Source organism: Gambusia affinis, linkage group LG05 (genome assembly GCF_019740435.1).
Source record: "Gambusia affinis linkage group LG05, SWU_Gaff_1.0, whole genome shotgun sequence".
Lineage (NCBI taxonomy): Eukaryota > Metazoa > Chordata > Actinopteri > Cyprinodontiformes > Poeciliidae > Gambusia > Gambusia affinis.
The window spans coordinates 9,238,707-9,254,623 of record NC_057872.1 but is presented as its reverse complement, the minus strand read 5'-3'; the positions used below and the strand labels follow the sequence as shown (position 1 = coordinate 9,254,623).

The following is a 15,917-nucleotide window of genomic DNA, read 5'->3' as shown; positions in this document are numbered from 1 at the left end:
AAAAAGGTTTTTAAAAAAATGTCTCTTTTCTTACCACTCTTCCATAAAGGTCGTATTTGTGGAGTCCTCTGGACTCTTCACAGAACAGTTTTATCCAGTTTCACACTCCCTATCAACTAATTCAGTGACTTCTGAAAGCGACTGGTTACATCAAACTTTTATTCAGGATATCATCAGATTAAAGGAGCCTGAGTACTTTTTTTTTTTTTTTTTTTACAATTGCAGAACCTTGTATCGCTTTCTTTCAACGTCCCAATCATGTGGCACTTTTCATTGGTTTATCACATGAGATCCAAATATAATGCAATTAACCATGGTTGCATTTTGACAAAATGGAAATAGAGAAAAAGAAAAAAAAATCAATAATTTTGTAAGTCACTGCACGTGTCTTGAAAGAGTCCCTGTGCTGAGTCACTGAGCGGGTGACGTTATGTTCAAGAAATTGGCTATTAGTCATTTACAGAAAAAAAGGACATATATGTAGGCATTGTGTGCAGATTTTTTCTGTAATGTTCTGTATTTTTGTTTTTTTGCATCAAGTTATGGTATTTGTCCATATCTTCAGGGTCACTAAACCTGATGCTACCCCTTGATATCATCATCGTTTTTTGTGCTTGGTGCATTTTTTTTTAAACCCTTTTTTCCATTCTCATTCTCTAAAAGCTATGCATTTTTGTTATAAGAGTACAAGTTCATCATTGCAAACCCTTTCAGCCCTCCACATAGTCAGAGAGACTGGCGTTTTACCTATTTGGATTGTGGGTTTTTGCAGCAATAGACTCTTTAAAAATAGCCACGGGTGGGGTCTGCAGACCCAGCACAAAAATGTGCAGATGGGGGGGGGACTTGTCTGGCCACCAGGATGGGAGGTGGACTCGGTCCGCTTCTTTTATCCCACCGGTGGGATGTTGCACGTCACACACTGTCTTAGGGCCAGCTGTGGGAGGAAGAGGAGGAGAGACACGAGTAGGAGGGAGGAAGGAAGAGAGGAAGGGGAATTTTATTTCAGTTAATGAAAGCATCATTTTAACTGCAGGCATTCCCCTCTCTGCAGTTGTTTTTAACAGCGCTGTTGCGTCCCAGCCCAGACCACGTTCAAGTGTTTCAGCTGTCCGAAACGTAGCTGGGTAATTGGTGGCTGTTTTTAAATAAGGACGACCACTTCCACATCCCAGAACCTTACAAGACGCACGGTAAGGCTGCAAATAGCGTGTGCTTCGTACGAGTGAAGACCTTACACCGCGAACTTTAAAGGTAGCTAGCTGGTCTGCTGCTTACGAGTTTACGACTAGGAAAAGGTGACGGTTATGTACAAATGAATATCGTTTTCATGTAGAGTTGTGTGGCTATCTGCTTTCTAGATTAATGAACGCCCACCCCTCTTTGCTCTCCTCGTGACAGTCAGCCTCCTCTCATACTTCAGCTAACAGCAGAAACAAACCTGCTTTGTTTACAGCCAAGCTAAAGATAATTTGCTGTGCAAAAGTAGCAGTTTGTTAAACGCTTCCTCCTCTTGGCACTCAAAATGGGTCGTTTGCGGCCTCTTAAAAGAACCGACGGGTCACATTTGGCCATCGAAGTTGCCGCGACGCGGTGCTCGAATTGATTCGTTACCATGGCTACGGCGCAAGGTGGCGACGTAATTAAAAGACTCCGGTGTTGATTAACGGGCTCTTCTTCTTCCGCTGTCGCCTCTAGGCGTCGTTCAGCCTCAGAGAGAGAAAAAAAAACTCCTGGTTACAGAGGGGTAAAAATACTCTCCGCTGCTCTTACATTAGAAGCACTCCTGGTATTTTTGGGAGCTTCTCCTTTTTGCCTCGGAGTGTTTACGGGCGCCTGTCGCTTGAAGGGGACGGCTCATTCTCGGTTAGAACGCGCAAAAGACGAGCAGCGCAGGTGGACAACCGAGAGCGGGTCTGTAAAGGACAAGGACTGAGTGAAGTGGGGGACCACAATGGAATCTTGACCTCATCTTCGTAAAGACATGGAGACGGCTGAAGCTTCCCGTCACGTCCAGTGTGTCCCTGCGACGGTGACCAAGGGTGAAGCTGTGTGCCCGAGGCGGGATTTGGCCGGATGTGGATAACTGCTAAAAGTTACTGAAGTTGATGTTGATCAAGGAGTCAGTGAACTGATCAAAACTTTTCAGAGCAGAAATGGCTGCTCACAACATCGTTTGGTGACTTTCCATTGCATATTTGAGTGTTTTATGTGCATGCATTTGAGAGATGTGGAGCGCCTTTATGAACGGCGCAGGGCTGCAGGGCGGCGGCGGCGGGGGCTTCGTGCAGTCCCAGGGGTGGGAGTTTGTGCCTCGCTCCAGGATTGAAAAGGCTGACAGGGGCCGGGGCAAAAACCGCAGCCCGCTAAGGAGGATCTCCTCCCCGCCCACCGTTTTCAGCCACATTCAGGAGCCCCCGATCGGCGCTTCGCAAACTGCAGGAGAGGGAGGGGCAGGGACCCAGACGCTCGAGGTCCTCAGGGGACAAATGTGGCCGGGCCCCGAACCCCAGCAGCAGCAGCAAATGCAGCAAATGCGGCTTAAAAAGAAACTAGAGGATCTGAAAAAGCGACACGTTCAGGATAAAGAAGAATGGATGCGAGAGAAGGAGTCCTTATTGAGACAAGTTGCTGACATCCAAGTAATAAACTAGAAGCAGTAATTTATTCAGCATTTCTGTACCAATATTTACCAAGGAGTTGTTTTTTTAAGTATGGCTCCCCACTCAGGGCTCCTCTCTGTCCGGGGCATCATTTAAAAAAAAGCTTTGGCACAAGCTTTTCTATTTTCTATTGCTCATTAAAAGTAGAGTCACTTGCGAATAGGATTGCAGTGGTGCTTACTGTAGGAGCAACTGAGGAGAGTAAGAAAGCAAATTGGCTTTTACAAACATATGATATCCAACCACCGTAAAAAGCAGTATTATAGTCTTTTAAACATCAAAATCCTGCATTTGATAATCTCTGGATAAAAATCTAAAACGTGTCATCTGATCAAACCTGAACTGTTTTTTTTTTTCCATGAAAAAATTGGTTTTTAATCAACCAATTGATTAAAAACTAATCAATTGGTTCATAATATGCGGAAAAACCTTTATTCTATTTGTGCTCTCAAAAGAGAGCACTTTGAGTATTGTTTTATTATAAGGTTTAGATTAGATCAAAAAGGGAAGCGTAAGAACATCAAACTGAATGCTTTAGATGAGTATCAGAATATACATATATGTGTGTGTGTGTGTGACACTAAATTTAGGATTTGCTCAGAGTCACATCCATACAAGAACCACCACTTCCTGGTTCTTTGGAGCTTCAAATTTAGAATTTTAGAAGGTCAAATGGATGCCGTCTGTGTATCAACGCAGGGTGGGGAGAACAGGAGGATTCTGCTGGACCTGAAGACGGTTCTGGAGGAGGTGCAGGCCGAGGTGAAGAAAGAGGAGGAGAAGAGGAGTGATCTCCAGCTGCAGTACACCAGAGACAGATGTGCCTGGGAGCTTGAGAAAGCTGAGCTCAAATGCAGGATTGCACAGGTGAGAGATGACCGGTCATGATAATCACACTGTAGATTGTGTTATGCACATTCAGTTCTCTGCATGCTCAAAGTGTTTGAACATATGCATGTACACACGCATCTTCGCACAGCAATATTTCATGTGTAGATTGTCAGCTACATGTGTGGCTGGTTGGTCATTTCATCTAGTAATCCAACTGGAATTGCAAAGTCGTTATGCTACGGCCTCTGTCCAAGTTTAGACAAAAGGTTTTCACTCCTGGGACATGCTCTGTTAAACCCTGCTTAGAAAGACATCGACACTTTTAGCAGCTAGCCCTAAGGAAGATAAATACTAGCCTATTTAGGTGGACAGCTACTGGCGGAAATACTGAGTTTAAGGGTTTGCATATCAAAGAAAAGTCAAATACGCTTCTCTTGAAAAAGTGCTTTTCTTCTCTTCAAGGCACTGCAGCTTTAGGGATTTAGCTCCTTTACAGATAGGATCAGAAATGGGGTTTATTTGACTGCTGCAAGTCCAAAACTGATTGGACTTTTTCAGCCTCTAGACAAAGAAAAACAAACTTTTAAGCCAACAAATTCTCATTTATTAATTTGTCCATTTAGACTGCTTCGCTGTACTTGTTGTATACTTTCTCTATATTGTCAGTTGAGCCTCGTGTGATTTGAATCAAAGACTTGAAACGGATTAATTCCTCACACAGACGCCCCTTCTTTGAATCTAGAACCAGAAAGAAAAAGTTGAGAATAGTGGTTCAACAATCCTGTTGGCTAGTCGTGTGAAACCATTGATGATGAAATAACAGATAATATTCTAGCATTGGTCCTCAATCATGGTCCTCATTTGTGTTGTTTTGTGATAGAAACTGCTCACGTCTAGCTTTTATTCTTAAGATTCTGTAAATAGAGCAGGGAAATGTGACTCGGAGTGTGGCCAGGCAGAGCAGGATTAGTCCCATTGTAAGACTTGTTTTGTTTGGATGCCATGTCCAACCACAGATGACACTTTCGCCTGCATATATTATATACTAAGTGATAAGCTGAGTCTTTTTATGAGGTTTAGAAAACAACGGCAGGAATTTTGAAGTTATACTCAAGACAACTATAAATTTACACAAGTAGACTTTACACACTAGCACCCAGCTCGTCTTAAAGGTTTTGTAAATAGGCACAGAGAAATGAAACAACATTCAGCTTGATCCAACCTGACTAGTGAAGACTGAAAGACCTAATTGTTTTACAATTACCGACCACACTATCCATAAAAAGTTAGTTGCTCTTAAAGAGACAGATATAAAGATTTCTACAATATTTCAGGACTGTTCTGTGTGTATTTACGTAATTGAGAGAGAGCAATGTGTAAAGTGTTGATTGTGAGAGAGAGCAAAACTTTAAGCAGACAACGGAAAGGCTGAACGGTATACAGCAAAGTTAGTCTATTTTTATTTTCTATACACCACTGTATAAAATAGAACAAAACCCTGTTTTTGAATGCTGTTCTGATACCTTCTTAAGGTACAATTATTAAAGAGAAATCAGAATAATGAAAAAATTAAATCAGCCGGTTTGAAAAAAGACTTATAAAAAAAGGGAGATCACAAACTGGCTACAGACATCTGATGGGTGAATCTCAAATATTTTATCATATATTTTCAACGTCCAACGTTCAAGACTCCTTAAAAAAAGATGATCTTTAAAAATCTTTTTATTTAATTCAAAACATGCTACTTATATACTTACTTACTTTCAATTAAAAGTTGAACAGTTGAAGATGAAAGAACCTGTCATTTTTCACATGTTGGTGTTACTGCCCCAGTAAAGCAGAGAGTCTATATTTAGCTTCTGTGGAGGGAAAAGTGCAGGTGTTAAACAGCTAACGTGCTAGGGGGCAGTTTGAGTGTCAACACTAATTGCCATCCAGAATAGTACCGAGTTATGAAGTAATTGAGGAAAATTGTAGTGGGTTTCGCTGAAGTGCAGCCCTTCAGTCCAATCATCTGAGTCATGCAGACAGGGCAGGCTGAATTGAGCTCCTTTGAATAATTTTCTCTAATGATGCTGTTTGCATTCTGGCCAGCTAGAGCTGCTCGCTTTTGTTCCTTTTTGTTTCAATTCGACTTCGAGTAGTAAAAGTGTCGGAAAGTTTAGAAACACCAGATTCACTTAAAGTGAAACGTTTAAGTGTTTGTTATCCAAGCTTTTACAGGAATGGCATCTGGACAATGTCACAATGAAACGACTAGGAGTTAAATATCACATTATCACTTAAATTAGCCAACGCTGTTTACCCTCATGTGTGTGGCCTGAATTTGACTGCGTTGATTCCCTTTTGGACACGTCCAGCACCAAATACCAAGAAAGCATCCAAGCTCTCTGGCTTCAGCTCAGGCCCAGTATTTCCAGGCATGTTTCTCCGTGTGACTCTGATTTATGAATACTGCTGGCAGCTAGGATACATCTCATTCCGCCTTAGCAGTCAGCTCCCCTTCCTCTCTTTACCTCGGCATCCCCACTCCCACCTCCTCTCAGAATGTGACATTGTACAGGGCTGGGTGTCCACTATTAATAGTGGGTCACCCTGGTGACACAGTTACCTTTATAAACCCTGTGGCACTCAGAGGAGCCCAGGCTGGGTTTGAGTGTGCAGAGGTTGCTCTCTAAACAGACTAAGTGTAAAGTGTTGATGTGTAAATACCTGAGTGTCTCTCCAGGAGCTTTGTCGGGATTTTCACAATCTGTTCCCTGGACATCTTCAGGGGACGAACCAACTTTTCTGTCCCAGTCGTTTAAAACCGAGATTGTTCCTTTAATGCGAGTCCAAGCATCTTGTTTTTGCATCTCGAGCCATGTTTACGTTCGAAAGTTTATATAGATTGCGGACAGCAACCGTCATCGTCCGTCTCTAATTGCGGAGGCCTCTGAGAAAAGCTGCGAGCAGACAGAAGATGTTGACTTGTTTTCCTACACCATAATTTTTTGACCCCAGGCCACAGTCAGAAATAGCAGCATGGAGAAAGGCTTTGGTTGGTGTCTGTGGCGGAACACAGAAATAACACGCTCTGGCAGGCTCGTATGCAAAAGCTGCGTCCACGCTCACTCGCACAGAGAGTGATTAAAGGAGCACATCGACGTACAGAGGCGTTGTCTTGGGAATTCTTCCAGTTCCAATCCCAACATTTTTCCAATTTTTTTAAACTAGCAGCAAAACTTCATACATACCACAGAATGTACAAAGTGTGCACTGAAATACACCATCATTTCAGGTCTTCAAAATAGTATATTGGCCTGTTTACAAAATTTTATGTAAAATTCATTCCAAGCATTGCTTTAAGTGCAGATAGTTTTCCAAAGAGTGCCCTACAAAAGTATTCACACTCTTTGTACCTTTCCACATTTTTTCACGTTAAAAATCACAAACCACAATGTTTTGGTTTTTTTTAATTGCATAATAGACTAACACAGTGGTAATAGAGCATAGTGTAAAGTTGTAAACTGGGAAACTAATTTTTTACTTTTTTCAACAAATAAAAATTTGAAAAGTATGAAATCTGTCTGTCTGTGGTTAGACAGCTGGCTACCTATCTCACTGGCTAGCTGTCCTGTCAAGAAGAATAGAAAAAATTGTTTACCGTCTAACACTGCAATGTTTGTAGATTTGCATTTTAGTTGCAGAGAATGTAGTTTTTATCAATATTGACTCAAGAGGAGCTGAACAAAACACGCTTGATAAGTGCTTTCTGTAATAATATGGCAAGTTTCCCACTTGACAGAACTTTATTTTACTCTAAGACCAAAGATTTCAGGGGCAAATCCCAGGTTGTTTAAAAACATGTAAAAACCCTCTAACCTAACTAATTAAACAGTTTAATTGAGTGGTGCATCAGCAGCAATAAAACGTTTGGTCCTCATTTGCACACAGAGATCATCTGTATGTCACAAATCGTTGTTTTTCTTGAAAGCTTAAATCAGGTCACATCTGCAGACGCATGCTGCCCTGCCTCAATCTACCATTTCCTGCCCTGTATCCTGTGCTGAAGCAGCATAGAAAATAAACTTGAACTTTGCATCTCTGCACCATCTGTGCGAGTTCTAACAGGATACACTCAACGTTCAATCTGTCTCCTTCTTCCCTCCTGTAAACCTACTCACTCGTCCCTGTGGTACATTATTTCTCCACTTTCTCCACCTTCGCTTCCTGCCGCTCCTTCATTCCTCCAATTCCACCTTCAACAAATTCTCCCACCACTGTCCCTACATGTCTTATCATCTGGCTCTCATTTTTTGGTCCCCAACTGTAACATCCCATTATTCTCTATTCTGTTTCTACATCTTTTTTTCCTTGCCATCCTCCTCTCCAAGCTGGAAACTAGAGAAGCCAGAGGGTTAGGGAGCGGAGGATTCCAGTCGGCTGCGGGTCTTGGATCGGTGACGTCACGGAGTCCCCGCGAATCGAACAGCGAGACCTCGACGCTCCGCCGGGAGAGGGAAGAGCAGCGGAGGATCCTGGCCGACACGCACTCTACAGCCATGGACCTGCGCTGTCGTCTGGATCACAACGAGAGGGACTGGCTAAGAGAGAAGGCCGAGCTGCTAGAAAGGTTCGATGTGGAGAGGAGAGAGTGGGAGTGCCAGCTGAAGGACATGCAAAAGAAAATAGAAGAGGTGAGATGCTCTGACAGTAAGCTTGTAAGATGGTTAACTCATGTAAGACAAGAGCCTGAAGAAAAATGCTCTAAAGTCCTGATTTACATCTATAAAGAGTACTGTTTAATCAATGCATTTGAAACTTTCCGTCAGTTTTGAAGGTGTTTCTGTGCCTTGAGAGGCCTGCATTTTGTAACAGTGCTCCTACTCGTCCTGTTCAACATCAGCCCTGTCAAAACCATTTTTGATCAGTGACACTGCAGCGAATAAAGAGCGGAAAGAGTCAACGGAGTTAACAGTTGTTATTTCCTTTTATCTGTGAAGAGAGACTGAAGCTGTCTACAGCTTGGGCTTACATAACACATCCTTTAACTTTAAAATCTTTTACAATGATTTTCGTTTTTCTTGCACAACTATAGCACTGACTGAGAGCAGCGGATTCATCATGTTAGCTAAACATAAATCATCTCAACTCTCAGTATTTGACTATAAATCTGTTGCCTTTATAGAAACCTGAGGAGGACACTTTGATAACTAGGAAGCTGAAAATACATTGAGTAATTTTAGACTCAGTCATCAGTTTGTTCATCATCACATATCCACTTAGATTTATATGCTTATAAGGTTAAATGCAGCCTTGTTGAGGAAGTTCAGCTTGTGTAGTTTGGCACAGAAAGAAATTTGAATCAAATTTCCCTAACAACTCTCATTTTTGCTGCATTTCTACTGTATTATTTGTAACTTTTTGCAGCATAAAGGAGACTTTTTTTGTAGGCATGCACAGAAATAAAAAAAATAAAACATCTACCAATGTCTATATCTGATATTATTGTTATGGTCAAATACAGATAAATTATATGTGTATGTATATATAATGGTCATGATACCAATGCTGGTGCCGATATGTATGCATCCCTAATTTTTTTATCATCTATTTTTCTCTTTTGTGTTTCCAGCTGTACTGTGAGGTGAGATCCAGTCGAGGGGGTCCGGCCCTGGACAGCATGAAGCAGGACGACGACGCGGTGCACCGACTGAGCATGCGCTCCACCAGCACGGGCTCCAGCCTGCTCAGCGACAACTCCCGGTCGGACCTGCTCAGTAGCAGCACTCCGTCAGAACCAACCAGAAACCCACCGTCACCCGGATTAGGTTTGAACAGAAACATCCGCGCCGACGGCGACAGCCCATGTGGATTTAACGTGGATGTGCGGTTCAGTCAGAGCGATCCCTTACAACCCGAGCTTCTGGTTGAAACTAGATCCAGAGAACCCTGGAAGCAAAACTCATCGGGTGATAATAAGAAAGCTGGAGGTACAGCACAGCTGGAGGATTTTCACTGTGGAGCTCCGGACAGTGGGACGCCACAGGAATACGTTTCCATAGGGAATGATAAAAGTCTCCAAGGAATTCCTCTGGAGAGTCCTCTCTGGGCCAGACTGAGTTATGGGAGTGACAAGAAGAAGAACACGACTGCTCTCAATGCTGTGAGTGTTTAAAGCTGATTTTCAACATGCGTTTGTTAATATCAGGGGACTATTTGTGTAGTATTTATTACTTCCCTATTACAAAACGTTAATCTTGTCTCATTGTCTTTCTGTTTGTTGTGTCTTTCTTTATCAGGCTCTAAAGGAAATAGCCCGCGTTAGCGAGGAGCTTTGTAGCTACCAGGACGAGATCAGGAAAAAGAGCGGAGATAAGAGGTGAAGTCCTTTTTGCAACCATCACAATAACCAGAATCTGATGAGGCTGACATAACATGAACAATTAATACCATAAGTGCCTCACGGTTGGAGAAAGGCAAATTTTATGTAGATTTTAATAAGTCCATTACATGTACTTGAAACCAGATGTTTGCACAAAAAGAGACACTTTTTTCACTTGGTGACATTAAATCAAACTAAACTAGGCCAGAATTGCTTTTTTTCTTTCTTTAAAATTTGAAGTGTACCGTACCTAAAATTTGACATGCACTTATTTATCTCACTTTATTGTGGCATTTAGCAAAACAAATAATCTCTCAACTGACCTAAAACAGGAAGTATTTAGTCTGATTTAATTTTTAAGGAAAAAGAAGATATGTGTCATATTTTTACTGCATAGTGTATGTTAATATTTAGTTTAAGTTGTTGGGATGTCTCAGGTTTGAATTATAAGGAAAAGTTAAAATAGAATGATTTTCTTTTTTTTTTACCAAACTACTTGCTGTTTCATTGTCTAAGGGCTGCATATGTCTATTCATCCTTCTTTTATTTTTTCCCGTAATTAGTAAATCAAGTAAATTCATAGTGAGGTCTTGTATTTGTACTTTAAAAATGCACCAAATTGCTTAGAGTGAGTCTGGAAAAGAATGGAATCTGCACAAGGAAAACTTTAATTCTCGCTTGTAAAGAAGTGACATTAGACAATGCCATATAGGTGGTTTAAAGTTGATTCCTAATTTCTTCTAGGAACCAATCCGAATCCCTGTGTCCATCTGAGGGATGTGAAAAAAACTTTCTGCAGGTGGAAGAGGCTCCTTGCGATCTTAGCCAGATCTACGATGACCTCCGGGCTCTGCAGCAGGAAAACTGGATCGCGTTGTCACCAGAAAGCACCTGGAGAGCCAACAGAAGTTCAAGCGACACCTGGACGGCAAACACCTCTGATCAGACAAGTCCTGGAGAATCCTCTGAAATGGAGACGGCGGCTCCGCCCATTCCTCCTCGTACTTCCTCCTGGAACCTAAACTCCTCTACTCCAGACACAGAACTCCACATCCCAGAGTCCCCTATGGCAACAATGAGGAAGTGCCATAGCCCCTGTGTTCTGTTGGACAGAAAGTGTAACAGCCCATCTATTGTCAGGAAGTTTGAGGCCATGCTTCAGGAAAATGAGGGAAAAGTCTTTAAAGATGGCATGCTAACATCCTGCTCTATACCTTCCAACTCCAACTGCAACACGGGCTGCTGCCACAATCGCTGGTCCTGTGACGCCAGCAAGTTGGCCCACAACAAACAGTTGACGTACGGGACCGTCCAGAAAAGCTTCTCCGAGGTCAACATATTGACCGCTGGGAAAGATCTGTGCCCAGAGAAAAACTCTGACGTTGGAAAGGTCCAAGTGTTTCCAGTTATCCAGGAATTCCCCGTGGATTCGGTCTCACAAGGAATTCAGTCTCTTAGTCCCAGCCTCCAGGGCTCCAGAAGAAACCTGATGCTGGAGCGAAAAACAGCTGAGTTCAACAGAACTTTGTTTCAGGCTGAGATGGGCAGAGGCGTGGATGTACAAGAGACCTGTTTTGAGGCATGCCAACCAGTGTTTGGAACACCAAGCCACATATTACCACCCAAAGACGCTTCAACTCCGTCCATGTGCTCTGATGTTTCCACTGACATCACAGATTCAGATTTTAAAGTGTCACTATTGCCCTCTTTCTCAACTTCTACCAAACAGAACACTGAATCGGAGCCAGTGCAGATCGGGTGCGCTTCCAAAGAAACACCTTCCGTCTCCTCACTGGAAGAGCCACACCCTGGACTCAAGGAGGCTCCAAAACCCTCCCAGAGTGCAGTAAAGCACAAACTGCAAAAAAAAGGCAGCTTCTCCAGGAAGTCCCAACAAAGAGCAACCCACGAGCCTCCTTCATCTGTGATCACCCAGCCAGATGAATCTGTGGAGAACTCCAACTCTAACAGGGAAAATCCCCACGAAACAAAACCTCAGCCAGCCAGAGGCAGCGTCTCCCCGCTTCAGCCGTCTGTCGAGAGCAAAAAAAGACATATGGCGCAGCCAAGACAGAGGTCAGACTCTCCTCACCAGCCCGACTCCTCCAGACCCGTCCATCGCATCATGAACGAACATCCGTGGAAGCCTCTCACCCTCGCTGCGTACCCTCGGCCAGAGGGCTCCAGATCCAACTACGGCGCCGTGGAAAGGATTCTAAAAAACTACGAGAGCGCTGCACGAGCGCAGCAGAACGAGATGGTTTCCAACCCCACAGAACTGGACATGCTGGACATGGCCCCTCTGCCTTTAAGTCCCACTCTGAGACACAAGCACACATCAGCCACTGCACAGGTCAGCCTCCACAGCGTCAACGAGATGCAGCTGAAAGTGCAGGTGAGTTAAGCCTTGTCCTTCCTTAGCTGCGCAGTTCAGTGTTCATGTATTTCAGTTTGTAGATTAAAACTAAAACATGAAATCATGCATAACATTATGTCCACCTACCAAGTAGTGTGTTGCCAATAATAATAACTTATTATTATTTTAGTAGTCGAGCATTTGATCACTTATTCTGCTGATTAATCGATTAATCGGATTATAAAAATTGGCACATTCCGCAGATTTTCCATTTAAACATTTTTTACACATTGGAAATACGTTAAACAATGCAAATAAACAAATAATTAAATTCTGCTTTCGTATGAAAAGGAAAATTTTATTGCCTAAAAATGCAATAACATGGAATTCCTTTAGCATAAGCTTGATCATTCTAACAACATGTGAAAAGCTCAGCTTTTTCTACTTGACTTACCAATACCATGTAGAGTTAATCTGTTACTTTTTTAAATTAACCAATTAATTGGATTACAAAAGATGCTTAATATGAGATTTATTTAGCAGAATTTGAACCAGATGAAACTGAAACTGCCACTTGAAGAGTTCTGGCTAGAACATATTTACAGATAAGGAAAGTATTTTTTTTTTTAAATCATAAATGCAAAGTGTAAATTGTTTTTTTTTGTACCATTTGGGCTTAATTATTGCTCTGAGTAGGTTATTTCAACAAATGGCTTTTTTGAGACTGCATACTCCAGTTAACAATTAATCGACCACTAAATTAGTTGATGATTATTTCAATAATCAATTAGTCACAATTAATCTTTTCAGCCTTAGCTGCCACTTCCCCTTTTTGTAGCCATAACAGCCCTGACCCATCAAGGCATGAACTCCACCAGACCTCTGACGGTGTGCTGCGGTCTCCAGCAACAACTTGCCAGCAGCTGATTCTGTCCTGTAAAATGCGACCATACAACTCAGAGACGGGATCTTTGAAATGAAAACCTGTATTACTAAAAATTAATTGTAATTTCTACTTCAGAGAAAAAAAATCAGAATAAGAAAAACCTATTAAAATTGGAAACCGGATTTGAAATGAAACAAGTTTTAGATTTTAATTTAAGACATATCGCCCAGCTCTGGTATGGAAGGACACAAGTCTTTCCCAACAACCTTCCTGTCAGTGGTCATAACATTATACCTGATCACTGTTCAGTGAGACTATGTCCTCAAAGCTTGCTGTGTCAGTGGACATGGAGGATTGTGCACTGCTTTCTGTTCCAACACTTTGTTAAACAGTAAGTAATTGCCCTCGACAGAGGCCAGCTCTTGTGGGAATGTTGTTTATTTCTGGTATGTGCTAAGAGATAAAAGCAGGCCAGAGCCTCCATTATAATCTGGGCTTCTGGGCCACTCCATCGCTGAAAGGCTCCTGAGGAGCTGACAGTGAAACATAGAACCAGACAGGGGGACTGGCAGCCCGCACCAGCCTGATGTTGGACTCTAAGTCCTTCCAGAAGGGCCCGGTGATTTCTGGCCGTTGTGTGGTAATTACTGAAGTATCTGCAAGAAGCCGGCTGACTAACTGGCCTTGGCAGACCACAAAAATGAGAATACTGAAGCAATTACGTTGCTTTAAAGTCATGCTAATCTTAAAGATGTTGTGGGAGTCATTATGAGGGCATCTTCGAGAGCCTTATGAAAAGAACGAAATAGGGAGGACCACATTAGTAGAACTGGTGATTCAGAACGTTGGTGATTCAGAAGAGTGCGCTCAGATGTCAGCTATCTTGACTTTTTTTCTCCCCTTGGGGATGAAATCAATCAGAGCTACTAGTGTGACCTTTACATGCCGATGTGTTTAGAGTTCCTGTTTGAAATATGCCCGTTATGTTCCCCAGGCTCAAGAAAACAACCGCTGGAACATGTGAAACGATGTTAAGTAACTAAGTGCGTCAGCTTGGATGCAGACGGAACAACGGGATAATCCTAAATGTTAACTCTGCTGCCTCTCTACAGGAAGACGAAGAGTCCTCGGTCACGCCTCCCTCTGTCCACAAGAGCTTTTTGAGGCCCGCCCGTCCTGCCAACCGTCGCCTCCCCTCCAGATGGGCCAGCCGCTCCCCGACTTCGTCCTCCTCTCCCTCGTCCTCTCCGTGCACCACGCCTGTCGTCCCTGCTTCCTTTCCCCTCCAGAAACACTCTTCCTCCTTCACTTACACACACGGCTTTCACATAGAGACCGTCATCATTTGACACTCCACGTTGTTGCGTTTCGGAACCAACCAGAAGCCTTCACTGACAAACTCCGAAGATTTTAAACTTTCTCTTTTTTCTCTTGTATACACCAAATCAATACGAAGGGCAGAAAATTTATTCAGAATGTATTCATCGACAAACTGTGTTTGTGGAATCCTGTGGAACATACCTGATCATGGAAGGCGAATAACTCCTAACAGCTACAAGTATTGTCATTATGGCCCACGCTAACCTGCCAGGCACGACGGACAGCATCTGAATGAATATCCTGCTCAGGTCTGGATTCCAGCGTTGGCCACCATTACAGATCTACCAATAACAGCTTTTCACTAATTTATCTCTGCTACAGATAAATTAGCAGAGATAATTTATCTGTACAGACTGGATTTACAACCTGAAAAAAAAGAAAAGCTCTAGTTTCAATTAAAAATGTATGCTATATGCATCAGTAGGTTCAGCTCAGACATGAAGAGATGGAGCAAAGATTTCTCTGCGCATGACTTCCCTACCATAAAGTACCCTACAGCACATGACTGGACTGTACCTTGACTGTGACCAGAATATTTCACTGAAGTTTGATTTTATGTTTATTATTGAAGCAAGCAAAAACAACAACAAAAAACCCCACACATTTACTTTTAGTAAGAGATGCATAAAAATTTACTTTTTTTTTATATGTACCAAAGGCTGGTTTCTTTTGCATTTTCTTAATTTTTAAGTGCATTGTTTGGAATAAAATTTCTCTTTTTTGCCATAGCTAACATTTTTTAAGGTTTGTGTGTAAACTGTATTTACAAGTCTGATTTTTTTTGCATAACATGCTCCTAAAAAGAGATAGTAATGCCTTTTTTTTTACTCTGAGTAACTAAATGTTGTTACTCTGCTAAGTAGTGTTTTTTATGGCTGAAAGGTGGTGAAACACAATGCCTTTGCTCTTGGTTTTGTATAATAAACAATATTCCAAAAATGCCTCAGCTTGACGTTTTTCACATTTTGTCATGTTAAACTACCCCTATGCTGAGGTGCACTCTTTGCTCACTCCTAAACGTTGCAACTTTCACATAAATATTCACGTTAAACTCAGATGATTTGTATGCGACACTGTAGCCGACAAACTGAAGCACCAGAACCAAACAGCTGTCTGGCTTCCTTTGCTCTTTTACCAACTTGTAGATGTCTTCGGTGACCCCCTGATCTGCTCCTCTAAGTAATATCTGCACAGTGATGAAAGGAACTGAAATATGGAGAAAAAAATAATAAAAATAAAAATTTCAAACCTGCATATGATTTGATAAATCATCACTTAGCTTTCTTTATTACATTTTTCCAGGACTGTTGAGAAATTTAAAGAGACACGCTGCCCTGAGTGGGACAGACACCCACCGCGCCTCTCCCTGAAACCTGGCACCCTTTGCTGATGGAAATAGCAGGTGTGGCAGTGTTGTGGAGCCAGAAATCTTAG

At 42.2% G+C, this 15,917-nt stretch overlaps 1 protein-coding gene across 1 annotated transcript; it reads left to right on the top strand.

Moving 5' to 3' along the window:
- Nucleotides 1-1,621: 1,621 nt before the first annotated feature.
- Nucleotides 1,622-15,066, top strand: soga3a (SOGA family member 3a). The gene is made up of 7 exons (XM_044117879.1): nt 1,622-2,642; nt 3,363-3,530; nt 7,871-8,173; nt 9,112-9,642; nt 9,779-9,858; nt 10,606-12,256; nt 14,216-15,066. The coding sequence occupies exons 1-7, from the start codon at nt 2,229-2,231 to the stop codon at nt 14,450-14,452; spliced, it is 3,384 nt and encodes a 1,127-aa protein (XP_043973814.1). The 5' UTR covers nt 1,622-2,228; the 3' UTR covers nt 14,453-15,066.
- The last annotated feature ends 851 nt before the right edge of the window (nt 15,067-15,917 follow it).

What these genes read in the sequence shown, in the direction of transcription:
- soga3a (XM_044117879.1), top strand. Translation starts at nt 2,229, where the DNA reads ATGTGGAGCGCCTTTATGAACGGCGCAGGGCTGCAGGGCGGCGGCGGC. An exon ending in GACAAGTTGCTGACATCCAA is followed by an intron (nt 2,643 to 3,362) that starts GTAATAAACTAG and finishes GTATCAACGCAG; the next exon opens with GGTGGGGAGAACAGGAGGAT. An exon ending in AGATGCAGCTGAAAGTGCAG is followed by an intron (nt 12,257 to 14,215) that starts GTGAGTTAAGCC and finishes GCCTCTCTACAG; the next exon opens with GAAGACGAAGAGTCCTCGGT.